The 27,572-nt window shown below is 48.9% G+C and overlaps 1 protein-coding gene across 9 annotated transcripts in view; it reads right to left on the bottom strand.

Annotated features, from left to right (window-relative positions):
* The window catches only part of LOC119953745 (protein shisa-6-like), a 687,534-nt gene that overhangs the window by 599,172 nt on the left and 60,790 nt on the right, over positions 1 to 27,572 (bottom strand). For all 9 annotated transcript variants that reach the window (XM_038778327.1, XM_038778325.1, XM_038778324.1 and 6 more), the window contains exon 3: positions 6,706 to 6,863. In XM_038778327.1, coding sequence (XP_038634255.1) covers positions 6,706 to 6,863 — 158 coding nt within the window. The remainder of the gene's footprint in view (positions 1 to 6,705; positions 6,864 to 27,572) is intronic.

Below are 27,572 nucleotides of genomic sequence, written 5' to 3'. Positions count from 1 at the left end.
TGTAGATCTCCAGAACTTACTAAGTGGAATTCTATGACCCATTTCTGTAACATAGAAAGAGTGTTCCTAATAAATGGGTCATAGAATTCCACTTAATAAGTTCTGGAGATCTAAATTGTGGGGAAGTTACTGGAATTTAATATCAGGACAGGAGGACTAAGCACTTGGGACAAGTAAAAGTTGATCAAAAGCAGTATAGAATTGTGAAAGCTAGGTCATGTCTAACCAATCTAGTTGAATTTATTTGACAAAATTGCTCACATGATAAACAGCTGATTGTCCATATGGACTTCCAAAAGCCCTTCAGTAAGATTTTGCGCAAGAAGCTATTGGCGAAAAACAATTGAATTGAATATAATTGTCTGGAAATTAGGAAACAGGAGGAGTAAAGGGAACATTGTATGAAATGGTGTTCCCCAGGTACCTTTGGTTTCTCCTCTAGATATTAATGACTTGGATGAAGGAATGGAAAGTAATTTACACTTGCCATAAGTAACACACATTCATACACAGGGATCTGTTCTCTGCAACAAAAGAAATATTTTCGAGCCTTGCGCCTTTTTTGAATTACTTGGGAAATTGGCAAGCCTGTAGTTTCCCCGTTGCTTTCTCCATGACAATGTCTCGGCCAATCCACGTCAATTTGCCAAACAATCAGCCCCCTACCCTCCTGTAGTATAAATTGTTGTGAGCATTTGAAATTTGGCTTTTTTTGCATTTGTCCTGATCAGTGGAAAATAAAAAGTTGGATGTGCAGATTTTCTGAGGACACTCAAGTTAGCAGGCATGGTACTTAGGAATATAGACAGGCTACATGGCTGTGCAAAAACCATGGCCAGGATATTCCGTCCCTTGTGAGTCACACAAATAGCCATTGACATTGGTGGGACCAGAAGCTTTCACCAGTGGCCAATGGGGAACCAATTCCGCTGCCAGGAAACACACCGCGTGGCTGGGGCAGGGGGGACACAGAGAATTCCTGCTTATGTTTGATTGAGATCAATGTAAGGAAGTGTGATTTCATTCACTTTTTATATAAGAAAAACAAACAAGAGTATTTTCTTAATGGGTGAGAGGCTGGCTGGGATATTCAAAGGGATGTGAGTTTCCAGGTGCAAAAAGGCTACATTTCAAGCCCCTGCAATAGAAAGGGATGTAAGTTATGCTTTGGAACTGTACTCAATTTTAGAAACTGGACTTCAAGAAGGATATAGGCAATGGAGGAGTCTGAAATGACACTAGGGCTTAAAGACTTAGGGCTGGATTCTTCGCAGCTCCGCGCAGAAATCCTGGCCGGCAGGGTAACAGAGAATCCAGTTTCACGCCATAATCGGGCCCTTGCTGGTCCGCCGATTCTTCAGGCCCCAAAAACCGCTGTGACCACGGAGTGCGCCATGCAGCCGGGGGCTAATTGCCAGAGGCCAGCCTACCCAGCAAACCTCCGTCCCCGACCGGTCGAGTTCCCGACTGCGTGCAACTAACCACCTATTGCCGGTCGGGATGCTGATGTGGTGGCTGCGGACTCAGTCCGCGGCCGCCCTGGTCGGGGGGATCGGAGGCCAGGGGGGGCCTTATAGACGGCCGGGGATTAGATCTGCAGAGTTAGATGCTCAGGCACGCGGCCGATCTGGGGCGGTCTCATTTCCTGGTATGACTCCGCGGTCCGAGTCCACCATGGAGCTCGTTGCGTTGTGCGCATGCGCGGACTCCGAACAGGATGTGTGGGGGCCCGTATCTGCAGCTAAAGCTGCGAGAGTTACTCCGGGTCCCTGCCAGCCCCCTGCAGGGCATTGAATTAGGTCAACTTTTTAATTGGAATTTCGGGAGTAAAACGCCCCCTTTTTTACGCTAGCATGGGGACATGGTCCCATTTTGGGAGACTCCTTAAACTATGATAAGTTGTATTTCGTTAAGTTAATAAGGTTTGGAGGTGATTTCATTGAGGTTTTAAAACGATAAAACAATTTCAGACAGAAACAATTTCCTATCATCAGGGAGTTCGGAAAAAGGGATGATAAAATTAGAACAAGGCCGTTCACGAAGAGATCAGAAAGCACTTTTTTCACACAAAGAGTAATAGATATTGCTGGAATCCATTCTCAAGGATTTCACAATACAACATTTGGAAAGCGGTAGTGTAATCAGACAAAGTCAGCGTGGATTTATGAAAGGAAAATTATGATTGACAAATCTACTAGAATTCTTTGGAGCTGTAACTAATGGAGTTGACTAGGAAAAATCAGTGGATGTGATTTATTTTGTCTTTCAGAAAGCTTTCAACAAGGCCTCGCATAGAAGGTTAATATATAAAGTGTTTTTTTCAATAAATTTAGGGCAGCCAATTATTTTTTCTTCCAGCTCAGGGGCAATTTAGTGTGTCCAATCCATCTAACCTGCACATCTTTGGGTTGTGGGGGTGAAACGCACGCAGACATGGGGAGAATGTGTAAACTCCACAGGGACAGTGACCCAGAGCTGGGATTCGAACCCGGGTCCTCAGTGCCGCTGTGCTGGCGTCATCCCCGCGCATGCGCAGAGGGCTTCGCTTCCGCACTGGGAATGGCGGACCGGTACAGCCTCCAGTGCGGAAGGATAGAGTTCCCCCATGGCACAGGCCTGCCCGCGGATTGGTGGGTCCCAATCGCGGGCCAGGCCACTGTGGGGGCACCTCCCGGGGCCAGATCCCCCCGCGCCCTCCCAAGAACCCCGGAGGCCGCCCGCGCTGCCAGGTCCCACCGGTAAGGGACCTACTCCAATTTATGCCAGCAGGACTGGCAAAAGACGGGCGGGACTTCGGCCCATCGTGGGCCAGAGAATCCTGGCAGCCCCGGGCCCATTGAGTCGCTCCGGACCCCGCCATTCTCCGAGGCGGGCGGCGCGACTCACGCCAGGCCGGTTTTTGGGGTCCCAGAGAATTTGGAGGACGGTGGGGCGGGATTCACGCCAACCTCCAACGATTCTCCAACCTGGCGGGGTCGGAGAATCCCACCCAATGTTCCCCAGGGCAGGGGAGTCCAAAACTAGGGGTCATAGTTTGAGGATAAGGGGTAAACCTTTTAAGACTGAGGTGAGGAGAAATTTCTTCACCCAGAGAGTGGTGAATCTGTGGAATTCACTACCACAAGAAGTAGTTGAGACCCAAAGATTATGTAATTTCAAGAAGGAATTAGATATACCTCTTGCGGCTAAAGGGATCAAGGGAAATGGGGGAAGGCGGGATATTGGTATTGAACTTGATGATCAGCCATGATCATAATGAATGGCGGAGCAGGTTCGAAGGGCCAAATTACTTTCTCCTGCTTCTATTTTCTATGTTTCAAAATTTTCCTAAGGCTGGGGATACTGAGTCAATAGAATTTTTCAACATTGGGATCTATAATTATTTTATTAGATGAGAGTTCCAAAGGGTACGAAGTAAACATGAGTAAAAGGAGTTGAGGTACAAATCTATATGGCTGGATTTTACGAGGTGCCCTGGTCCCCAATAGTGCCCCCCCCAAAAAAAAACTGTCACTTCCAATCAGATTGGCTGGCAGCTCTGTCGTACCACCTGAGCCAGCTGGGAGAGGTAGTCACCACTGGGAGTACCATCAGCCCCGCCATGCCAAGAAGCCCATGGGTAAGTCTAGGGGTGGGGATCTCAGCAAGGGAGTGAGAGCTTGGGGGTTGTTGGGGGTGATGGTGTTCAAAATGCCAGGGAGGGGGGTCAACGGGGGACGAGGGATTAACCTTGAGGGAGGGTTTCTCTAATGGGCCCAGGGGAACTGCAAAGGAGAACACTCCGCAAACCCAAAACTAGCCCAGTTACCTAAAGCTACTGGGGTTGCCACATGGAGTGGGCCTTCTTTTGCGACAGGTAAAATATCAGCAGCAGTGCATTTAAGCCCTTAAGCAGCCATTAATTAGCCAGTTAAGGACCTCTGTAGGCCCAAGAGCAGGTGGGTTGCCCAATGCCTCTCCTGCCTCCCCCACATACAATATCATACAGATTGGGGGCTGGTGGGTAGGTGGCGGGAAGGTCTCCCACTGGACTTTACATGCCTCCAGCTTTCAAAACTGCTGCTGGAGAATGTAAAGTCCAGCCCAGAGAATCATAGCAGTACAGAAGGAGGCCAATCAGCCCATCAAAATGTAATGATCAAAATGACTGCTAGCATTGGCTTGAGGGGCCGAATGACTTACTCCTGCCCTCATGTGACTAATTAAGCCTTATGAAGGCTTAATTTCATACATATTATTAAATTGTCAACTTGCTGAACGTTTCTAATAAACCTTATATTTGCTTATGTAACTGCAGTGTTTAATGGTACTGAGGTGAAGCAAAACTTCCCAAGAACTTCGGCATCATAGAATCTCCACAGTACAAAAGGAGGCCATTTGGCCCATCGAGTGTGCTCTGACCCTCTGAAAGAGCACCCCACCAAGGCCCAGTCCCCCTCCCCATCCCTGTAACCCCACCTAACCTTTGGACACAAAGACGCAATTTATCATGGCCAATCCACCTAACCTGGACATCTTTGGACTGTGGGAGGAAACCGAAGCACTTGGAGGAAACCCATGCAGACACGGGAAGAACATGCAAACTCCACACAGTCACTCAGGGTCGGAATCAAACCCGGGTCCCGCGCACTGTGAGGCAGTAGTGCTAACTACTGTGCCACCATGTCGCCATCATCTTAATTGTATAAAACTTTGTTCTTTGGTGTTCTGGAACTGCCTGTAGTTCCAGCAGTGGCAACCACTCCCAGCTGGCTTTAGTGGTGCTACATATCTGCAGGCCAATCTGATTGGCTGGCAGCGCTCTAAGGCAGGACATCTTCCCTGAGAAAAGAGCGAGAGTCTCGCCTTAAAGCGATCAATGCTGCTGTCATGGTTAAATTGCTGCGGGCAGCTTTTGGGAACATAGGCAGGCTCCCCCAGATATTTTAGCTGCGAGGTGCAGGGAGAGGGTGAGTGGGGACCATAGCAACCTATAGAATCCAGCCGTATGACTATAGATCTGTACTGCGACTCCTTTTACTGATGTTTCGAACTCCTACAAAACAAAACCCAAGTGATCTCAGTATTATTCTTTGTTAAAAAAAAGAACCGTTCTTAGTACCTTTGACAAAGAGTCATCCAGGCTCGAAACGTTAGCTCCCTTTTCTCTCCACAGGTACTGTCAGACCTGCTGAGATTGTCCAGTATTTTCTGTTTTTGTTTCAGTAATTTGCTTTTATCTGAGTAACTGTCTTCCTTTTCTTAAAATCAAAGCATTATTCAATTTTAACTAACCAAAGTTACAAATTTAAACAGATGAAATTGCGCAGGGCACTGGGGACAGGCCAAATACAGAATAAATCATCTGACATTACCTCAAACCCATCCTCGGAGCAGTACTGTCACTTTACCAGTCTCACATTGCATTCTCTACCCCAGCTTTCCTGCTTCCTCTTGGATCAAAAGCATGACTTATGATCATCGCGCACAGAATGATGGATACCTTTGTTTCATTTAGTCATCTCCACTACGAAAAGTGGGTTAATGCTGAAAAATGATAGAGGCAGCAGAATGTGAAAAAAGCTTTCATCCCAAGAGTCTAGACTGGATCTGAACTTAGATCACCAAAGTACAAGGACAGAGCTATAACCCAATTTTTTTTTTTTGTTTTCCTTTTACTTCAGGTGCTGCCTGTTTTATGTTCCCCTGGAGGCTAGAATTTAGAATTACTGGTCTGGAACATTGAGATCTGAAGACAATTGTTAGACTGACACAGTTTTATTTTTGGCATGGGAAAAGAGAGAAAGACCTGCATCACTAAGTAAAAGTTGACAAGGAGATGTATCATTGACTCATATTTTGGAAGGTTATTGTAGAGTAGATGCAATTTGGGAATATAAATTAATTGTTAATAACATGCCTTGTATATTGTTAATATGAGACTACGGCCTACTGTAAATTGTAATTACTTTGCGATTGTTAATTGATCCTAATTAAAGATAACAAAATGAGAAGTATCCTGATTAAGAACTGTTATAAACCCCTGATATGCAGTTTCAAGCAGCCTCAAAATATTCTAGTGAGCTCCACCACAGAACATTAGGTTTGCAGTTAAACTGTCATTCTCGTGTTAACACAGGGTAGGGTTGGATATGCATCAGTGGGAATGTGACAATGTCTTGTGGAAGTCAGTTCCCAAATTGGATCTGAGGTGCACAGAAACCTCAAGATAATTTTGAGCAGGTAGACTGAGGCTCATTTGAATTTGTGCTCCATGGGAAGGTGCATTTCGAAAGGCTCAACCTCCTAAAGACTTAAGAATTTTGTGTTCTGATGAGTTTCGGTACATTCAAGCATGTGTGGTGGGCTCCGTCGTCACCAACCTCAGTGCAATTTCAGCAAGGTACCTACTTCCGACAGTATAACTTGGACCTGCCCAGTTTTTAATGTTCTAGTGATAACACATTAGCCGAATTTAAAATAAGCACAAAAATATCAAGAATAAGCAATAATCATAATGACAATAAACTCATAGTCAAATTTGTGTATTTGTCCAGTTTTCACTGCACTGGTTTAGGTCTTAGGTTTGTGAATTACACCTCTTCATTCACTGCTGCGTTGCTGATTCACTGTAGCAAACGGCTGAGCAGAAATCTGATATTTCAATCAACAGTAGAAATCACAAAACACAAGTAAATCACAGTTTCAGGATGAAGTTTTGCTCACCGTGATTGCCTTTGGATGTCCGCACAGGTGTAAAATGGTTTTTGGAGGTTCTAACAGGTGAATTATCCTTGGGCGATCCATCTATTGCAGTCATGTTCTCTCGCTCGTAGTGTGGTACTGGAATCGGTCCCTGGTTTCGTAAAATGTCTGCCAAGGCCCTGTGAAATTTCACAAGAAAATAAGATTTGAAACAAAACACTGTGTATTAACATCAGTTGCTACCAGTGTCCCAGTGTATCTAGGTTTCTCAGAAAACATCGCTGGGATTGCTTTTTGCTATTTGGTTGAAAGTAATTATTAATGCTGCAGTTGGTTGAAACACCAGTGTATGGTGACTGGTATAGCCACTTGCATACATGACAGTACTTAAATCCCTTACTGCATCATTGATAGGCATAATTCATTGAAATTGTTATGTTCATTTTAACCAGCAAGCATTGGTATGAAACTTAGAACCCCTGCCAAGCTGTGGCAGTGATAAATAATGATTAGCTTCAAGATGTGACTTTTCCATTTTTTTTGCAAGTAAACAATTAGAGACTGATATATATAGTATGTTCAGTACATAATGCATTATGTAATGCATGGTTTGACCAGTGACGCATGGTTGTGGGTTGTTTGTAGATAATGTAGACCAGCAAATGTCCAAAATAAGTGTGTTCCTTAAATCAGCAACAATAAAACCCTGCAAGCTCTTTCACCATCCCAATTTTGAAGCATACAAAAGCATTGATACCACTTGCAAGGGTTTTATTAGAAAATCAGCTTTTTGGACCATTCTTTACCATTCTTCCAACTTTAAACAATTGAAACTTTGATCGTCTGGACTCTCCCCGCGAGGGAGAGTGGGAGTGTGTTCCATCTTTGCAGGTCCTTTTTTACTTCGTCTGTCAGGCTGGTGAGGTTCCATTTGTGGATCCCTTTCCAGTCATGGGCTATTTGTATCCCCAGGTAGCGGAATTTGTGTCGGGCTTGTTTAAACGGCAGTCCCGTTAGTGCTGCCCCCCCTACTTGTGGGTGTACTGGGAAGATCTCGCTTTTGCTCATGTTGAGTTTGTAGCCCGAGAAGGCGCCAAACTCTTTCAGGAGCGCGATAATTTCGTCCATGCTGCTCTGTGGGTCCGAAATGTAGAGGAACAGGTCATCTGCATAGAGTGAGACTCTGTGCTCTCTGCCTCCCCTTCGGATCCCCCCAGGGCCGGCTCAAGGCACCGGCAACTCGGGCAGTTGCCCGGGGCGCCATGTGCCGGGGGCGCCAGAGACTCGGGTCCCGCGCATGCGCAGTTGGGCCGGTGCCAACCAGCGCATGCGCGGTGGCCGCCCTCCCCCAAGGCGCCCCCGCTCGGTCCGCCCCCCCCCCCCCCGGTCCGCCCCGCTCGGTCCGCCCCCCCGCTCGGGTCCGCCCTCCCCCGCCCCCCCTCGGGTCCGCCCCCCGCCCGGGTCCGCCCTCCCCCGCCCCCCCCTCGGGTCCGCCCTCCCCCGCCCCCCCTCGGGTCCCCCCCCACCCCCCCTTGGGTCCGCCCCCCCGCCCCCCCCTCGGGTCCGCCCCCGCCCCCCGCCCCCCCCTCGGGTCCGCCCCCCCCCGCGGGTCCCCCCCCCCCCCAAGGGCGCCGAAGTTCAGCGTGCCCGGGGCGCCAGCAACCCTAGGGCCGGCGCTGGATCCCCCTCCAGCGTTTTGCTGCTCTGTGGTAGTGCTAGTGGTTCGGTAGCTAGAGCGAACAGCAGCGGGTACAGTGGGCATCCTAGTCTGGTGCCCCTGTGCAGCTGAAAGTATCGGGAGTTGGTATTGTTGGTCCATACGCTCGCCATGGGAGCGTTGTGTAGGAGCTTTACCCAGGAGGTGAACCCTGTTCCAAGCCCAAACCGCTCCAGTACCTCTATGATGTATTTCCATTCGACTCTGTCGAAGGCCTTTTCTGCGTCCAGGGAGACCACCTTACTGGACGCAACAAGAAAGAAATGGGAGGAGGCCCTGGGGATTGAGATACGGTGGGGACTCTGGAGCGAAGCACTGCATAGGGTCAACTCCACCTCCACGTGCGCAAGGCTCAGCCTGACGCAGCTAAAAGTGGTACAAAGAGCCCACTTAACAAGAACCCGTATGAGTAGGTTCTTCCCGGAGGTGGAGGATAGATGTGAACGGTGCCAAGGAGGCCCGGCCAACCACGCCCACATGTTCTGGTCTTGCCCCAGACTTGCAATGTACTGGACAGCCTTCTTCGAGGCAAGTCCAAAGTGGTGGGGATGAGGGTGGAGCCATGCCCGAAAGTGGTGGTCTTCGGGTTTTCAGACCAGCCAGATCTATTCCTGGGGAGGAGGGCGGACGCCCTTGCCTTTGCCTCTCTGATCGCCCGCCGTAGAATCCTGTTTCGCTGGCGGTCAGCAGCACCACCCAAAGCTGCAGACTGGCTGTCCGACCTCTCGGAATCTCTCCAAATGGAGAAAATCAAACTCGCCATCCGGGCGTTAGGCAACGGCTTCCACAGAACGTGGGAGCCATTCACCCAATTGTTCCCGGACCTGTTTATGGCCAACGAACAAGCGGAAAAATAGCCAGGTAGCCAAGAATGAGGGAAAGTCTCCAAAGCATGAGAGGGAGAGATAGACCGGGAGGGTGCGGGGGGACAGCTAAACCTAAGAGGAAAGAAAGGCGAATCACAGGACGGGAGGGGGGGGGGGGGGGGGGGGGGGGAGAGGGAAGAGACAGGGAACAAGAGAGGAGAACGAGGGAGGTGGGGGGGGGGGGGGGAGGAAGGGAAATGAGAGCCAGAAGGAAGGCACGGGATACAATAATGAACATGGTATCTCTAGGAGCAGGGAACGAGGAGAATAAAGACAAAAGACAGGAGGAACGGCAGAAGCCGAGGTGAGCGCGAGACCGCAGCGAGATCCGTCCAGTGAGGCAACACCAACACCAATTCGAGTATTGCCCACTGTAATTGTTTTTCCGGCACCCAAATGTATATTTATCTCCCCAGTCTCCAACCCCCCTCCCCCCCACCAACAGTCACCCACTTATGTGTTGTAAATAATTTTGCCAGGTGTACAGAGTTGCTGCTGTTGAGCTGGTGCACAATACCCTACCAGTTATTCTATTTTATTTTTTATTGTATTTTTTTTTATTATTTATTATTTTCTTTTCTTCTATATATGTGTATATATATATATAATATACATGTCTCTTATCCTGTGTACATAACGGTAAATATACTTTGTTCAAAAACCCAAATAAAAAACATTTATAAAAGAAAAAGGTACTAAGAAAGAATGTGCAATATTCCGAAGATAAGGCAGGGGAGTGAGATTGGGTAGAATACTCTTAGAGGGAGCCAGTGCAGACTGGATGAGTCAAATTGCCTCCTTCAGTACTAAAGATTCTGTGATTTGGTTGCCAGGGCTATTGTCTACTTCTCCATCATGCACTTTCTTTTAATTGCACTGTCTGTGGAACTGCTGAACTCTACCTTGTGTCAAAACAATGTCAGGTGCGACAGTTTGTACAAATTGTCACATTCATTATCACCTCATGCACTAATTTTCCACTTTGAAATACTTTTCATGTGTTCTGTCAGTTGCTCACCATGATTCCTCTTTGCCTTTGAAATTCTATGAGTAAAACCAGTTGAGGCAATGAATCAATTCTCTATATCACCAGATACTTTTTAAAAGTCTTCACGCAGCTATGTACTGATATTCCAATTTAAAACATGTACTTAAATCTTTTTTATTGAACTAAGTAGGGTGTTTAAGTAGGGTGATCATTGCTCGGCACAACATTGAGGGCCGAAGGGCCTGTTCTGTGCTGTACTGTTCTAAATCTTCTAAACGCAAGTAATGTGTGAAGTGTTTTCCTCGTCAACTGTTGCAAAAAATCCACTTCTTTATAACATGAGAAAAATATTCTGTGTAGTTGTTTAATAATTGGGATTAAAACAGATTAAAACAACTTGATTTTCTTGAGGAAGTTGGATGAAATTTTTTATGCCACAATCTGTCGCTGCCCTTTCACGCTTCAGGTATTCTTTAACATCATCACCAGTGGAATTTGGATTGGCAGGTTTATCTATGTTTTCGTTATTATTTGTGGGTTAAATTTCTTGATCTATTTACACCCTCATTTACACAGTCAATCTGCCTCTAGACTTTTTTTATTTGTTCTTGAGATGTATGTGTCGCTGTCTGGGTCAGCATCCATTGCCTGGCCCAGAGAGCATTTAAGAGTCAGCCACCACTGTGGGTCTGGAATCAAATGGAGGCCAAACCAGCTAGAGATGACAGATTTCCTTCCCGAAAGGACATTAGTGAACCAGATGAGTTTTTACAACAATCGACAATGGTTTCAATGTTATCATTAGTCTTTTAATTCCAGATTTTTCTTGAATTTAAATTTCCCCATCTGCCGAGGTGGGATTTGAACCTCGATCCCCAGAGCATTATCCTGGATCTCTGTGATGTTGTACGAAGTAAATAATGGCATGATGGGAAAACTGGTCAACTACTGGGTACAATAAAAGAACAACTGACTTCGCATGACCTAAAGCATGAATAAGATCAGAGAAGGTCAAGTTCCGAAATGCCTGGGCTCTGTAAATTCTGATAAGACTAACTCGTCATAGCCCAAAGTGGTCTAAATACGACAAGATAGGGCCAGAACAAGTCTCCTCCGATTCTTAAACATGCGATCAAAAGACAAGATAATGGTATGAGACCCAGAGTCCTGAAAGGTCAGCAAGGTGACACCTGTTTTATGATATTGCTTATGTTTCTATTTCTGATCGAATTCCTGACCAAGCTGTAGTCACGCAATCTTGATTCTGATAATGTATAAATATTGAGCGGATTCTCTGTGAAAGCGCGGACTTGAGAAGGAAACAGCAGTTTTTACTGACTGCTCTCTGACTTCAAGTTTCAGCCATTTCTGCATGCAGCTGTAATTCGTAAATAAAGTTTTGTTTTGTTTTCTTAACGAGCATTGTTGAATCTTTCTATCACAGTCCAGAAGCGGGAAAAATATTGACTTCGACATCTCTGGTCCAGTGACAGTGGCATGTCGCCACTGCCCCTTTTCCACAACCTGGTGCATTATTAGCTCAACATGCTGGTAATGGCTTTGGCCTTTGGGAGAATTGCTTTAATCTTTCAGGTAAATGAGCAGATATCTGCTTGTATATTCACTTGTCCTTTAGCACCACACCTAGTCCCCGACAGGTCATTCTGCCATCAGTTGTCATGACTGTATCCTGCCGGGTAAATGGTCTGTGTCTTCACTTTTCTAAAAAAAAATTAACATCGCTCATTCCATCTCTATTACGTGTGAATAGATTATATGTTATGTTGCTATTCCATTATTTCTTCCATATTTTTCTCTAAACTGGCATTGGGCACCTTTCTCAACTAAGGTTATTCATGTGGTCCTTGTTTCCTGACTCAGATTCTCCATTCTGAACTACGGACCGGGATTCTCCGATTGCCGACGCCAAAATCACGTTCCCAATGGCGTGGGACATGTGTCCTCTCAACTTTAATGAACCTGGCATGGCGGCTGCGGACATTGTCCAACGCCGGCACAGTCGAGGGGGTGGGGGCACGGAGGAGGAGCCCTTCTGCTGGCGGGGGGGGGGGGGGGCTTCAGCCAGGGCTGGGGGCACTGGTGGGGGTTGGTCCGGGGATGGCGAGTGGGATTACAGGGGGCAGTATTTAGCAGGCCGCCTGAGACCGGCCCCATGTTGTACTGTGCGGCCGTCGCTGTGCGTATTCGTGCCCACGGACCCAGGCATTCTGCATCCATATCAGCAGGGGGCTTTATGTGGCGTGGCTGCTAGCCCCCCCCCCCCACCGGGTGGAGCATCAGTGCGGGGGAGGCGCCGACTTTTTGGTCGTAAGACCAGGTGCTTCCTCCGGACATAGCCGCAGAATTGGAGAATCCAGCCTATGAATTTCACTTTCAGTGTTCCAGGCACATGTGACTGGATTCTCTGATTCTCCAATTCTGGGGCTATGTCCCCACGCCGGCGTGGGAACGGTGATGTTTTATGCCAAAAAAAGGCGTCAAACAGACATCAATTCGCCGTTTTGCAGGGGGGGGCTAGCATGCAGGCAGCTGCCGGTATGCCCCGGAGAATTTCAGGGTACATGGCTATGCATGCTCATGGCGGCGTCCTGCAGTGGCCGGGCCAAGCTACATGGTGGAGGCCGCTCGTGGACTGGGCCTGCTAAATAGTGCCCTCCCTTTGGCCATCTCACATGCCCTGGACTGCCCCCCCCCCCCCGCACAGTGCCCCCAACCCCTAATACAGTTCCCCCCCCGCCTGCGGATTAGCCCTCTCCCGACTGTGGTGGCACTGGACTAAGTCCGCAGCCACCATGTTGCGTTCCCGACTGGTGAGCCATGAGTAACCCACGCCGTCGGGAACTCGGCTGGTCGGGGCGGAGCATCGGGGGCGTGCCCCAACCCATGTCCTGAGGCCGTAGATGCATGGTGTGGCATACGCTTTGGAGAGGGCGGAACATCGTGAAAGCAGCACCGCACCCAATCTGGTCGGAAACTTGGATTCTCCGGCCAATCGGCGAACGCGATTTTTGTGTCGGTGACCGGAGAATCCAGCCCATGATTTATATTATGGCATTATTTTGACAAGATCTTTTCCCAAATCAGTCCTCTTCATGGAGAGTTGATTGTGGGACAAATTTTCCGCCAGCTCCTGCCCCTGTCCCCTCCCCACTGCCCCCCCCCCCCCTCTCCCCCCCCCCCCCCCCCTCCCCCACACCACCCCCTCGGCATGTTTTCCAGAGGCGGAGCTGGCTCGCCATTGGCCACCAGCAATATCATCCGGCCTAGCTGATGTCTATGGTATTTTTCATGGTTCACCCACCCGACAATGGAGAACCCATCACAGGCAGTCAACGAGACAAGAAAATCCCACTGGTGGGAAGGCCTGGAAAATCCCACCCTGTGGGAGGGATTCTCCCAACGGGAGACTAAGTGCCGACGCCGTAGTGAAAGCCGGGATGTTTCACTCCGGCGTCGGAGGCCGCTCCTCGCCCCCTATTCTCCCACCCCCAAGGGACTAGGAGCGGCGCCGCGTCATTTACGCGCGCCGGGCCTTGGCGCTGCATAAAAGCGGCGGCATGTAAATTACGCGGCACGTCACCCACGCATGCGCAGGTTGGCCGGCGCCAACCCGCGCATGTGCGGTTGCCGTCCTCCCCGCGGGCGCCCCGCAAGAAATGTCGGAGTGGTCTTGCGGGGCGGCGGAGGAAAGGAGTGCATCTCTCAGAGAGACCGGCCCGCTGATCGGTGGGCACCGATCGCGGGCTGGACCCCTTTTGAGCACCCCCCCCCCATTGCTCGATCCCCCCTCTCCCCCACCACCCGCCCCACAGGCCGACCCGCAGCGTTCGCGCGCTGTTCACGCCGGCAGCGACCAGGTGTGGTCGCGTCGGCGGAAACACGTCGAGTTGGGCAGGCCGCTCTGCCCATCCGGGCTGGAGATTCGGCGCTCGCTCGTTACAAACGGCGAGCGGCGATTCTCCGAGCGGCCAGCCGTAAATCTCAAAGCGCCGGTTTGAGGGCGTGGGAGAATCGCGTGCGGGTCCCGGGGCGTCGTGGCGGGACTCGCCCAGCGCCCCTGCGATTCTCTCACCCGGCGTTTGGGGGGGGAGGGGGGGGGGGGAGAGAATTGAGCTCTGTATCTTTTCTTACCTTTTAATTCATTGACCAGGTGAACAAAGCAAGAGCGGAATAACTTGTCCTCAGGGTGTTCACATCCTGGAGGCCGCTCCTCACGACAAGATTTGTCTTGGTTTGTAATTCTACCTTGATGGAAAATTATCTGCTCTGGTTTGTTTGGTTCACCCCTATTAAATAGTTGCCCTCACTCAGATTAACGTGGTTTATATGGACAAATCTGGTTGATTGAGCGAAGCCAGCATGGACATGTTAAGGATTAATCGTGTTTAACTAACTTGCTGATGTGTTTTGAAGAGGTAACAGTGAGAGTTGATGAGGGCAATGCTGTTGATATGGTGAACATGGACTTCCAAAATGCATTCGATACAGTGCCACAGAAGAGATTTGTGAGCAAAATTATAAATAAAAGGCATAAGAGGGACAGTAACAACATATATATAAAATTGGTTGAATGACAGGAAACAGAGAGTAACGGTTAACGCATGTTTTTTGGGCTGGAAAAAGGTTTGCAGAGGATTTCCCCTGGGGTCAGTGTTGGCACCTTTGCTTTTCCTGATATATATTAATGACCGAGACCTTTGTCTGCAGGGTACAATTTCAACATTTGCAAATGATAGAAAACTTGGAAGCACCAAGAACTATGAAGAGGAAATAAGTTGGTGGAATTGGCAGACAAGTGGCTGCTGAAGTTCAATGCAGAGAAATGTTAAGTGACTCAGTTCAGTCGGAATTCTCCGTTTGGGAGACTAACGGCAGGATTGGCGCTGATTCGAATGCGATGCTCCGACCCCCTACTGGTGGTGTGAACGAGGTCCACGATGGTGGGGGGATGTAAATAAATGCAAATGGATCTTAATGACCAATTTGCATCTATTTAGCAGCCCCGCCGCCCTGTGTACCATCCTCCCATAATTCTCCGGTCTCCCCATGGATCACTTACGGTCTCTACCAGCATGGCCCTGGCAAGGTGAACCTCATGGTGGACCAACTACTTTGAGGTCCACCATGCCAATCCAGTGCTGGTAGAGACATTCCGAGAGCTACCGCCTCCCCCTAACAATACACTGCCTGTCTATGCCTCCTGTACCAGACCACCCCCTCAACAGACCCCCACAGAATGGAAGCCCGACAGAAGTCCAGAGAGGGACAGTGAGAGGCATTACAGCTGTAACACTTACCTTGCAACTCCAGGGGCGGGATTCTCTGACCCCCCGCCGGGTGGGAGAATCGCCGGGGGTCGGCATGAATCCCGCCCCCGCCGTCCTCCCAATTCTCCCGCCCCCCCCAAAAACCGGCGTGACGTGAGCCTCGGAGAATGGCGGGGTCCGGCGCAACTCAATGGGACCCGACGCTGTCCAGATTCTCCGGCCCACGATTGGGCCGAAGTCACACCCGTTCTATGTTGGGGTCCCCGGCGTAAATTGGATTTGGTCCCTTACCGGCGGGACCTGGCGGCATGGGGGGGCTCCGGGGTTCTCGGGGGGTCGCGGGGGATCTGGCCCCGGGAGGTGCCCCCACGGTGGCCTGTGCCGTGGGGACACTCTATTCCTTCCGCACCGGAGGCCGTGGACATCCGCCATTCCCAGTGCAGAGGTGACTCAATGTGCGCATGCGCGGGGTTAACGCCAGCACGCACTGGTGCTACCGCGAATGCGCCGACTCGCAGAACCCCTTCGGCGCCGGTCGGCATGGCGCTAGGCCCCTATCACGCCGGCCAGCAGGGCACCAACCACTCTGGGGCGGGCCTAGCCCCTGAAGGTGCGGAGGATTCCGCACCTTTGGGGCGGCCCAATGCCGGAGTGGTTCATGCCACTGCGTCCTGCCAGGACCCCCTCGCCCCACCCGTTACGGGAGAATGCCGCCCCAAATGTCCATTCCTCGAAGAAGAGCAGCTGTGATGTGACCTGCGTAGTTCCCAAGGGGACCATTTGCTGCAAGCGATTCATAGCTTTCCTGTAGTGGTCTGTGATTGACAGCTTCTACAAACCATCTGCAGCTTTGATTCATTCATCTCCCTTCATGGTTCAGTGGCCTATGTGGCAAAATCTTATTGGGTACAATCCATTTGCTATGCTGCACCTGATAGTCAGCCGGGAGACATCGCTCCTGGGACCTACTCAGCTCTCAACCCCTCACGAGATCTAACGCAATCTCACAAAACGTCGCAATGTAAATTCCGCCCAATGTAGGCAGGATCACTTTTTGGCCAATCTGCATATTAACGCGAGACAGCTAGTCTCACTCAAATGTGCAGATTCCCAAGGTATCTGAGGCTTTGGTATCGCTCCACTTCATCTCAGAGACCTTGGGTGGGTGCCATTCATACAGGTCTGGGATTCTACCCTACCTGGCAGGGCATGAACTACTCCGACGTCGTGCTGCCCCAAAAGATGCGGAAGTCTCCGCACCTTTAGGGGCCAAGCCCACGCCGGTGTGGTTAGCACTCCGCTGGCTGGCGTGGACGGCCTTTGGCACCATGCCAGCTGGGGCTGAAAGGACTTCGCTGGCCAGCGGAAGTCCGCGCATGCGCCAGAGCGTCAGCGGCTGCTGATGTCATCCATGCGCAGGGGAGGGAGTCACTTCTGCCTCTGCCATGGTGAAGACTATGGCGAAGGTAGAAGGAAAAGAGTGCCCCCACGACAGCCCCGCCCGCTGGTCGGTGGTCCACAATCGTGGGCCAGGCCAGCAGATTGCCCCGCCCCGGAGCCCGCCCACGCCACCTGCTCCCGCCGGTAAGGTAGGTGGTTTGATCCATGCCGGCGGTAGAGGCTTGACAGCGGCGGGACTTCGGCCCATCACGGGCCGGAGAATCACCGGGGAGGATGGGGGGTCTTCCAGTTACAGAGGTTCCTGTGGGGGGTCTACCTATTAGAGGGCTCCTGGGGGTTGGAGGAGTGGATCATCCCTGTACTTGGAGGTGGGGGCACCCAGTCAATCCAGGGATGGTGGACTGCTGTACGGTATTGGGGGAGGGAGGCGGTTTTGGGGACGATTTATGCGTGGGGAGGTGAAAACCTTGCTATTGGGCCGCCTACTCAAGCTCGTAGCCCAATAGCAGGATTCCCTGGGAATCCCTTTTATTCCACACCATGCATATATTTGTTCGGCAAGGAATACGGAATTGCATCCCGCTTTCGGACCCTATGGGGATCGTAAAACTGGTGCAATTTAACTCCTGTGGGGGAACCCCAAACGGAGAATCCAGTCCTATGTTCTCCCACTGAAGCCGAAATGTACTTTTTAGGCGCTCCTGCAGGGAACACAATTCAAAAAGTATTTTCTATTCGTTAGCCATTCAAAATTTTGCATGGCAAGGATTGTGAGGGATTCCCTAGGGAATCACATTATCAGGTCACCATTTGAACAGGCAGCCCGAAAGCAATGTCATGTGGCTGGGACTGCTACCCTTGCAATGCAATTCAGCCCCCTCACCCTGCAGCGCAATTCAGCGCCGCCACCTCTGGGATTTTCTGGGTCACCCCTCCTCACCCCAGTAGGCGCGGGTGACCTGACCGCACTCCACCCCACCAAACAGAGTTAAGTGCTTTCCATTCATGTACCTTCATGGTGGAGTGACTTTGAAGTAGCCAGCAGTGAAACTAACAGAAAGTACTCAACTTTGATGTGGTCCAGGAGCTGTCAATCAAAGCTTGATGTTTATAAGTATAGTGGTTAGTCTCACAGCTGACCACTTCAAACTTACTCAACCATGAAGGGGCATGAATAGAACAATGTTGACAGCTGGGTGTGTGTGGAAGCTGTCATTCACAGCCTTGTAAAATCAATATCAAAGAGAAATAAATTAATGGCTTACAGCTCAAAGATCTGAGGGGGTTTCAACCCAGCTGACTGTTTTTCTCTTTCCAGAAATTGACACATGCTGCTTCCTGTGCCTGAGCCAGCAGACGTATTGCACAGATGAGTTTTAAAGCAAGGATTTTTTCACTGCCTCTGTCTGGGTTTCTCTCCAGATTCCAGGCAGTGATCTCTCTTCTGGGGAGGGTCTAACGGGGGGGTCTCTTTCATTCGGGGGTTTCTGTGGGGGTCTCTTTGTTTAGGGGTTCTGAGAGGTATCTCTTTAATTAGGAGGTCTGTGGTGGGGTTTCTTTATTTAGGTAGTTTGTGGGGTCTCTTTATTTCAGGGGTCTCTGTGGGGGTCTGTCATTTTAGGAGGTCTGAGGGGTCTCTTTTATGAAGGTATCTTGGGGGGAGTCTCTTTATTTAAGGGGTCGCTGTGGGGGTCTCTAATTTTAGGAGGTCTGTGGGGGTTCTTTAATTAGGGGTTCTTTAATTAGGGGGTCTGGAGGGTGTCTCTTTAATTAGGGGGTCTCTGGGAAGATCTTTATTTATTGGGTCTGTGGGGGGCTCTTTAATTAGCAGGTCTCTGGGGTGCGATTGAAGGGGGGTTTCTGGTGGGGGTGGGGATGGGGTGGGCAGGTCTTGCATTGTGTGGAGAGGGTGGTCCTCTAAAAGACTTTGGGGGCAACTCCCTTAAAGAGCTAACCCTTGGCCCACTGTGAGGTCCACCGTGTTAGGGCCACGATTTTTAGGACCTGCAGCAATTCTCACCAAGGTGATTCCGGGACCAGTGGACCGGAAAATCACAAGGGCCCCAGAGAATATGGTACCCGGTGCGAACATCGATCCCAGCGGGGGACCAGAGCATCAAAAATGGATCGGCAGCCGGCGCCATTTCACTTTTTTCCCCGATGTTGGATTATCCGGCACATCAGGAACTCAACTACTGGCGGTGAAAGGCAGGGAGTCCAGCCCAATATAAAGTAAAGAATAATCCGAAGGGGATGCTGAAGGCAAGGTTGAGTGCACGGTCAGTACAGCATAGGCGATAGAGTATTGTTTTATTCATAGTTTATTCATATTGGGGCTAGTTGATTGCATATAGTTAAGATTGCTAAATATTAAAAGTGTCTTGACTGTGAGTCATTGCCTCATACAATGAATTAACCAATGTATACCAGTGTATTCAGCACAAAGAATGTATTGTTCTTTGTGAAAATGAAATGAAATGAAAATCGCTTATTGTCACCAGTAGGCTTCAAATGAAGTTACCGTGAAAAGCCCCTAGTTGACACATTCCGGTGCCTGTTCGGGGAGGGTGGTACGGGATTTGAACCGTGCTGCTGGCCTGCCTTGGTCTGCTTTCAAAGCCAGTGATTTAGCCCTGTGCTAAACCAGCCCCTAGCCCTGTGCTAAACCAGCCCCTAATCAACTAATCAGTTACAGCAAGGTCTCCGCTGAGCTGTGTAATATGGAGAGTGTGAGAAACATATCCAGTAATTTTCCTAGACTGCGCACACAGACACTAAGCTAGTCAATCTTAAGTAATGTCCAATGTTTGATTAACAAATCATCCTTTGAGTAACATTTGAACAAATCAGAAGGTCTCAGCTGAGAATTAGAAGCAATTAAAGTAAATGAGGGGCTAAACCAGAGATAAGGGGCGGGATTCTCCGACCCCCCGCCGGGCCGGAGAATCGCTGGGGAACGGCGTGAATCTTGCCCCCGCCGGCTGCCAAATTCTCCGGCGCCAGGGTTTTGGCAGGGGGCGGGAATTGCTCCGGGCTGGTCGCCGTCCGTCCCCCCCCCCAAGAATCTCTGGCCCGTGATGGGCCGAGCGGCTGCCCATTTTAGGCCGGTCCTTCCGGCGTAAATTGGACCTGGTACATACCGGTGGGACCTGGCTCTGCGGGCGGTCTCTGAGGTCCTCGGGGGTCGGGGACGGGGATCTGGCCATGGGGGCACTCTTTCCCTCCGCACCGGCTGTTGTAGACCTTCGCCATGGCTGGTGTGGAGACAAACCCTTGCGCATGTGCTGGGATGACGCCAGCACACGCTGGCACTCCCCTGCATGCGCCAACTTCGGCGCCGATTGGCGTGGCGCCAAGCCGCTTCTGCGCCGATTGGCGAGGCGCCAACCCCGCCGAGGATTCTGCACGTTCCGTGCGGCCCGATGCAGGAGTGGTTCGCGCCACTCCTTGGCGCCGGGACCACCCGCCCCACAGGGTAGGGGAGAATCCTGCCCAGGAATTCCCGTAACAGAAGGACCTTGTGGTTGAGGTCTTTGTTCCTGAATTATTGAATCATCTATCTGTTTGTGTTCAAGTGATTTATTTTTATGCTTTATGCTTTTTGCAATGTGCTTGACCTTTTTATGTATTGTTTGATATTCTGCTTCTAAGTTTTGATTCAGTTCTTATTCAAGTTCATTCGAGTGAGTAATTAGCAAAAATGTCGTATTTTTGACACCTCCAATCAACCGGACTACAGATTCTTATTCGAAGGTAAAATAAGAGTCCCAACAACAGGGTATCCGAGGCTTTTTTAATAGGGTCATAGGGTACATTATGAAGGAGAATGTGTTGAGCTTGTATGAGACCCTAGTTCAGCCTTAGCTTGAGTATTGCACCCGGGCTTTGAGCACCGCACATTAAGAAAGATGTGAAGGCATTGGAATGAGTGGAGAAAATATTCACGAGAATGGCTCTAGGGATGTGGAACTTCAGTTATGAAGATATGTTGGAGAATTTGGGTTGTTTCCCTTTGGAGAAGTGAAGGCTGAGTGGAGACTTGATCGAGGCGTTCAAAACCACAACAGCACAATTCCACAACAGGGCTGGATAGAGTAGATGGGGGAGACTGTTGCCACTTGTGAAAGGATTGAGAACAAGAGGGCACCAATGTAAAATAATTGGCAACAGAAGCAAAAGTGGCTTAAGAGAAAACCTATTCACTCAGTGAGCGGTTGGGGTATGGAATGCTCTGACCGATAGTGTACTGGATACAGTTTCAATAAAGACATTCAAAATGGAATTAGACTATTATATGAAAGGGAATTATGTGCAGGTTTGCAGGGAGAAGGCAGGGGTATGGCACTAGATGCTCATTCAGAGAGGCGGTGCAGACACAATGGGCTGAATGGCCTCTTTCTGCACTGTGACAACTTGGATTTTGTGAACTTGCCAAAGAACAAAGCATCCCCACCAAACGCCCGTCTCCTCAAACCCCCCTCCCCCCACCCCCCCTCCCATTTTCATATTTGATATTCTTCTGACTGGGAGGTGGATAACTCTCATTTCTTTGTTCATAGGCACATGACCTCATGAGAATGACCACAGAATTTCTCCTGTTTGCAATCTAAACTTCCCTTCCTGGAAAAAACAGTGACTGCTTCTGAAAGAAGGTAAGTGTTTTCTTATGAGCTCCAATTGAAGTGGTCAGTGGTTCTTCTAACGACCAAGGGAATAGAGAAGTTGCTGATACCATGACGTCTGAGTTTGGAAAAAAGCTTTTTTCCTGATTGATGCAATGGTGGATTTTGTTTTCTTCATGTATGTTACTAGGTGTGACATCCATCTTAACATTTGCTATTTGCCTTTGATGCCTTTGCCTCCTTTGGGGGTATTCCTCAAACCCAATTACTATTTGGTAGACATACAATTGCAAACCTCATTGCGCTCTAAGCTGATCTGATTTCCCTCTATTAACCTTGACAGTGAGTTAAAAGGTATTGAAAGAAGAACTGCACTGTCAATGGATCTTAGAAGCACTTTATTTTGCAATGTCTCTTTCTCTCTTGAACAATTGGTGTTGAAAGTGGACACTTTACCTGGTTTCTACATTTATTCCAGATACGTTGTTGAGTGGCATCTGTTCCACCTTATTGGCATTTACTATAACTTGATAATCTACCTTTTGTCTCCTATTCATTTAACAGTTACTGTGAAACATGTAGCTTGAGATAAACAGAATCGTGCAGCTCCTCTTGCTGTCAGAATTCCATCTCTCCCATCTCCCCCTCTCTCTATCACGCTGCTGGGCCTTAAAACAAACAGAATGACCTCTTGCTGCACCTGTTATGGGCCAGGATTTAGAGAACCCCAAAGTGTATCACGGGGTTCACCTAACCCACAACTTTTAATAGATTATGGTATGGGGAGCACACAACCCACTCTACAGGTGTGGTACAGCAGAAATGGAAAAGTATTTTATAAAAGCAAAACAATGTTTATTCTATGAACTCAAGTTAACCTTTTTAAAACATACAGTGAACATCTTAGCAACCATCAATTCAAATACAACCCCCAAAGAACACAACACTAAGTAATCCTTAATAACTTCCCAAACAACATCCAGAAGACAAAAGAAACTCCTTTTAACAGAAGCATATTATGTTTACATTCACTACTGAGAACATTTATAATTCTGAATTCACCAAATGATCAAGAGATAGTCTTTTCATGGCAGAGAGATCAACAGTACACCTGCTCTGTCTGGCGTCAGCTCCAACACTGAAAACAAAACCAAAAACACACCCTGCAGCAAACAGCCTAAAACTAAAGTAAAAAGCTGACAGACAGCCCAGCTCCACCCACACTCTGACATCACTGATAAACACCCATTTCTTAAAGGTACATTTCTTAAACACCTATTTCTTAAAGGCACTCTCACATGACACACCTCATTTTGGTTCCTCTTGCTTATGAAGTCAAATACAATGGCCCAGATCTTCCAGTTTCCAGATGGTTCAAAGGACTGCTGGGATACAAATACCCCAGCCCAGGTGAGGGCCGAGTGTGGGGAGACCCTCCAGGGGGTAGTAGCGTATATTAACCTGAATTAACCTGGTACGGTTGCATAAACTTGTCGGGGTTTTGCGAGTTTTTTGCGACAGACATCGCTCTGAGTGGTCACTTGCCTGAGACTTTACACTGGCAATGAGGGTCAAGTGGAGCTGCAGGAGGCGCCATTTCTTACAAACTGGGCCCACCTCACTTAGGCCTCAGGAGGCCTCTACTCAGGTAGCAGAGATGCCACTCATCGGAATACTTGAAACTTTTGACGCTGAGACAGGGGCTTGGGCCCAGTGCATAGAATGGATGAACGACTTGTTTCATTTGAACAACATAGTCAGGGATGACAGACAGACAGTGACACTCTTTGTGGTTTGAGGTGCGAAGGCATACAACATTATCAAAGTTTAGCTTTTCCTGACTCATCTGACAACTGCGAGTTCGTGAAGCTCGTTACGTTGGCCGCCGACCACTTATCATTTGATGTTTCCACTTCCACACGGCTTCTCAACACCAGGACGAACCTAGAGTGGAATTTCTGGGCCAGTTGCACAAACTTGTCGGGTTTTGAGAATTCAGGCCAGCACTTTCAGTGGTGCTTCAAGACTGTTTGGTTTGCGGAATCAGAGACGGGGCGACCCATAAACATTTATTGAGTGAGACTGACGTGGACCTGAAAAAAGCAACCGAGATCGCGTTGTCCCGGGTGGGTGCAGAGCGCGGTGTCCAGGAGCTGTCAGGGATGGCCGTCCTGAACTTCGGATGCCCGGAAAAGCATTGGTGACCCCCATTCCGGAGGAAATTTCCCACCACTGGGGGCACACACCAGGGTACTAGGGCCAATGGCACTAATTCCCTGTCAATGGACGCCGTGCATCCCATACACCGGAGTTTCCTGACGTGCAGAATGAGAGCACCAGCACCAGAGGGAGACGGTGAGGCAGACACCAAGAGGACACTTCGCCAACCCACCACCGCCACACTGACGACAGCCCCTGAATGTGGACACAATTCGTAGACAATGAACTGGAGGTACCCTACTGCCTTTACTGTATTTCAGCACCACAGGTGGCGCCTATCCGGGTCATGGTCATGTATCAGGCAGCCATTCAAGGTCTCGTCAGCATGTGCCATATTCCAGAGGGTGATGGACAATATCCTCCTAGGGTTGCCACAAGTGGCAGTTTGCCTGGACGATGTGCTAATGACTAGTTCCACCAACCAAGAGCATCTTAGAAAACGTGGAGAATGTGCTGCATAGATTCAACGTGGCCGGGGTCCACCTGTGGCATGAAAAGTGCATGTTCATGCAACTGAAATGGTCTATCTGGGCTACAGGGTTGACAGGCACGGGACTACAGCCGGTGGATGATAAAGTTCAGGCCATCCGACAGGCGCCCGTACCAAGAGATCACATGGAGCTACATTCATTTTTGGGCCTGGTCAACTATTACGGGAAGTTCATCCCGAATTTGGCGATGATTTTGGCCCCACTGCACCTGTTTTTGAAGAAAAGCTAGCAGTGGATTTGGGGCCCATCGCAGCAGGGGTCGTTTGTTGAAGTAAAACGGTTGCTGTCGTCTTCCCATTTGCTGATGCACTTCGACCTGGTGAAGCCCTTGTTCCCCATGTGTGATGCATCATTCTACGTGATAGGGGCCATTTTGGCATAGCGGCCCATTGCGTTCGCTTCAATCACTTGGTAGCGGCAGAGCAAAATTATGCCCAAATAGAAAAGGAAGGGGTAGCATTGGTGTTTGGCGTTCTACGATCCCATCAATATGTCCACATTCATGCGTTCACGGCTTATACCGACCATAAACCAAATTCTCAGGGTTGTATACACTTCGGCTACTTCATCAACAGCCTTCCCTTCATCATAAAGTCAGAAGTGGGGATAGTGGCTGATGATTGCACTTACAAAAAAGAAACAGAACTCGGGAACAAAGCAGTACAAAGATGATTTCTTGAGATATGGTTTTGTCAATTGCGCCAATGCAAATAAGGATACAAAGCCCATCTGCGTTGTACGCAGGGACGGCTGGCGAATGAGAGAAGTTTCAGATTTTGAAAGAGAAATGGGTGAATAATTCCTTTTAATGTTGAGACCCCAGAGTCAGTTATTACCTTACAACTGACTCCAAATTAAAAGACTAAGCCTCTGTTCCTGACCTTGACAGCATATTACAAACACACCAAAAGTTCATGAGGCTGTCAGCATTCTGGAGTAGCATCTCCCAGGAGCGGAGTAAAACAAGCATTTTTTGCTACTGCCGTTCACGACAACTTCCATGTGCAAGGTTGGATTTTCCGTTCTCACAAAGATAAAGACAACACAAAGGGACTGGCTGAACTCTATACCTGATATGTACCTTGTCTTGTCCTCCAGTGAGCCTGATTGGAGCGGGATCGTGAGGACTAAGCATGCTCCCCTTTCGCATTACAGTTAAGTGTATGTGGCGTGTGTCGCGAAGGTCAGCTGGCGTTGGTCGGCCAACGTTCGTCCCAATGTTCAGCTGATTGGCAAAATTGGATCCCAGGCAAAAGATTTGAAAAACACTGGCCTAAAAGAACAAGGGTGGCAGTGTATTGGAATGCCATTACCTGCAAGTTTCCCTCAAGTCATACACTATCGTGACTTGGCATTGTATCACCATTCCTTCACTGTCGTTGGGTGAAAATCCTGGTATTCCTTCCCTGACAGCACTGTGGGCGTCCCTACACCACATAGACTGCAGAAGTTCAAGAAGGCAGCTCACCACCACCTTTTCAAGGGCAATTGGATTGGGTAATAAATGTTGGCCTTGCTCGTGCAAAATGCCATGAATGATTAAAAAAGACTTTTAAAGCTGTGAAGGAAAATGGCGCAACATTGAGACAAATTCAAAAAGTGATGTTTAAGATATAAAAAGGGCATCAAAATGAGGTAGCGAGGCTAATATTCCCATTCATTCATGGGATGTGGGCATCACATTAGTTATCCATCCCTAATTGCCCTGGACTTGAACTGAAGGGTAGTTAAGACTCATAGAGGTTTACAGCATGAAAACAGGTTCTTTGGCCCAACTTGTCCATGCCGCCTAGTTTTTAAACATTAAACTATGGATCTGAAGTTGCATGCAAACCAGGTTGGCAGACTTCCTTCCCTAAAAGATATTAGCAAACCAGGTGGATTTTTAAGGCAATTGACAATGGCTTCATGGACTTTTAACAGTCATTAGTCTTTAATTCCAGATATTTTGCTGAATTCAAATTTCACCATCTGTCATGGTGGGATGTGAACCTGGGTCCCCAGAGCATGACTTTGAGCCTCTGGTTTGCTAGCCCAGTGACAATACCATTATGCAACTGCCTCCCCTAATTTGCAATGTTATAACAAATGGAAATGGAATGGTAGGTGAAATGAGATTTGGATGAAGTCACAGCAACACAGGCTACAAAATATTAAGGAAATATTTTGCCTCAGTCTTTACCAACAAGAGGACCGTATCCAAATCCAATCTGGAAAGGGAACAAGAGGGTGTTGCACGTTGTGAAACATGCTTGATATAATCTATATTGTATTGTGAATAGGGTAATTATAATTGTTTAATGTGCTAATCATATGCTGTGTTCATCGTCAGGGGAGGCAATGGGGTGGAATGATGGCATAGTGATCACTGGACTAGGAATCCCAAAGCCCAGCGTAATGCACTGGGGCCACAGGTTCGAATCCCACCATGGCAACTTGTGGCATTCAAATTCAATTAATAAATCTGGAACATGAAGGGCAGCACGATGGCACAGTGGTTAGCGTTGCTGCCTCACAGTGCCAGGGACTCAGGTTCAATGCTGACTTGGGTGGTTGTCTGTGTGGAGTTTCCACATTCTCCCCGTGTCTGTGTGCATTCCCTCCAGGTGCTCCAGTTTCCTCCCACAGTCAAATAGATGTGCAAGTTAGGTGAATTGACCATGTTAATTTACCCCTTGGTGTCCAAAGGTTAAGTGGGGTTAAGGGGTTGCAGGACAGTGTGCCTAGGGAGGGTGCTCTTTCAGAGGGTTGATGCAGATTCAATGGGCCAAATGGCATCCTACTGCACTATAAGCATTCTATCATTCTGTAGGGAGTCTATGATAAAGCTAGTTTCAGCAATAGTAACCATTGGTGGTTTTCTCCGTCGCGCCGCACCTGTTTGCTGGCGCGGTGCGCCCCCGGCGGCAGCGGGATTCTCCGTCCCGGCCAATCGAGTTTCCCATTCTGGGTACCCACACTCCGCTGGGAAATCTGTGGCCGTGAATGCACTGCCGGCGAAACAGAGGATCCCGCCGATGGAGAATCCAGCCCCATGTTTCTTTTAAAAAACACCTGATTTTGGGAGGGCAATCTTCCATCCTTGCCTGGACTTGTCTACATGTGATTCCAGACCCAAGCTGCCCACTGAAATTGCCTAACAAGCCACTTCGCTCAAGGGCAATTGGGGAGAGGTATGGCAGGGATGTCTACATCCCAAGAACAAATTTTTAAAAATGCAATTATCTAATTCAAGAGCAGACTATATGGTCAATGGAAGAGTCCTGGGGAAAATTGATGTACAGAGAGATCTGGG

Source organism: Scyliorhinus canicula, chromosome 18 (genome assembly GCF_902713615.1).
Source record: "Scyliorhinus canicula chromosome 18, sScyCan1.1, whole genome shotgun sequence".
Classification (NCBI taxonomy): Eukaryota; Metazoa; Chordata; class Chondrichthyes; order Carcharhiniformes; family Scyliorhinidae; genus Scyliorhinus; species Scyliorhinus canicula.
The sequence above is the reverse complement of the archived record's forward strand: the minus strand, read 5'-3'. Positions and strand labels throughout refer to the sequence as shown.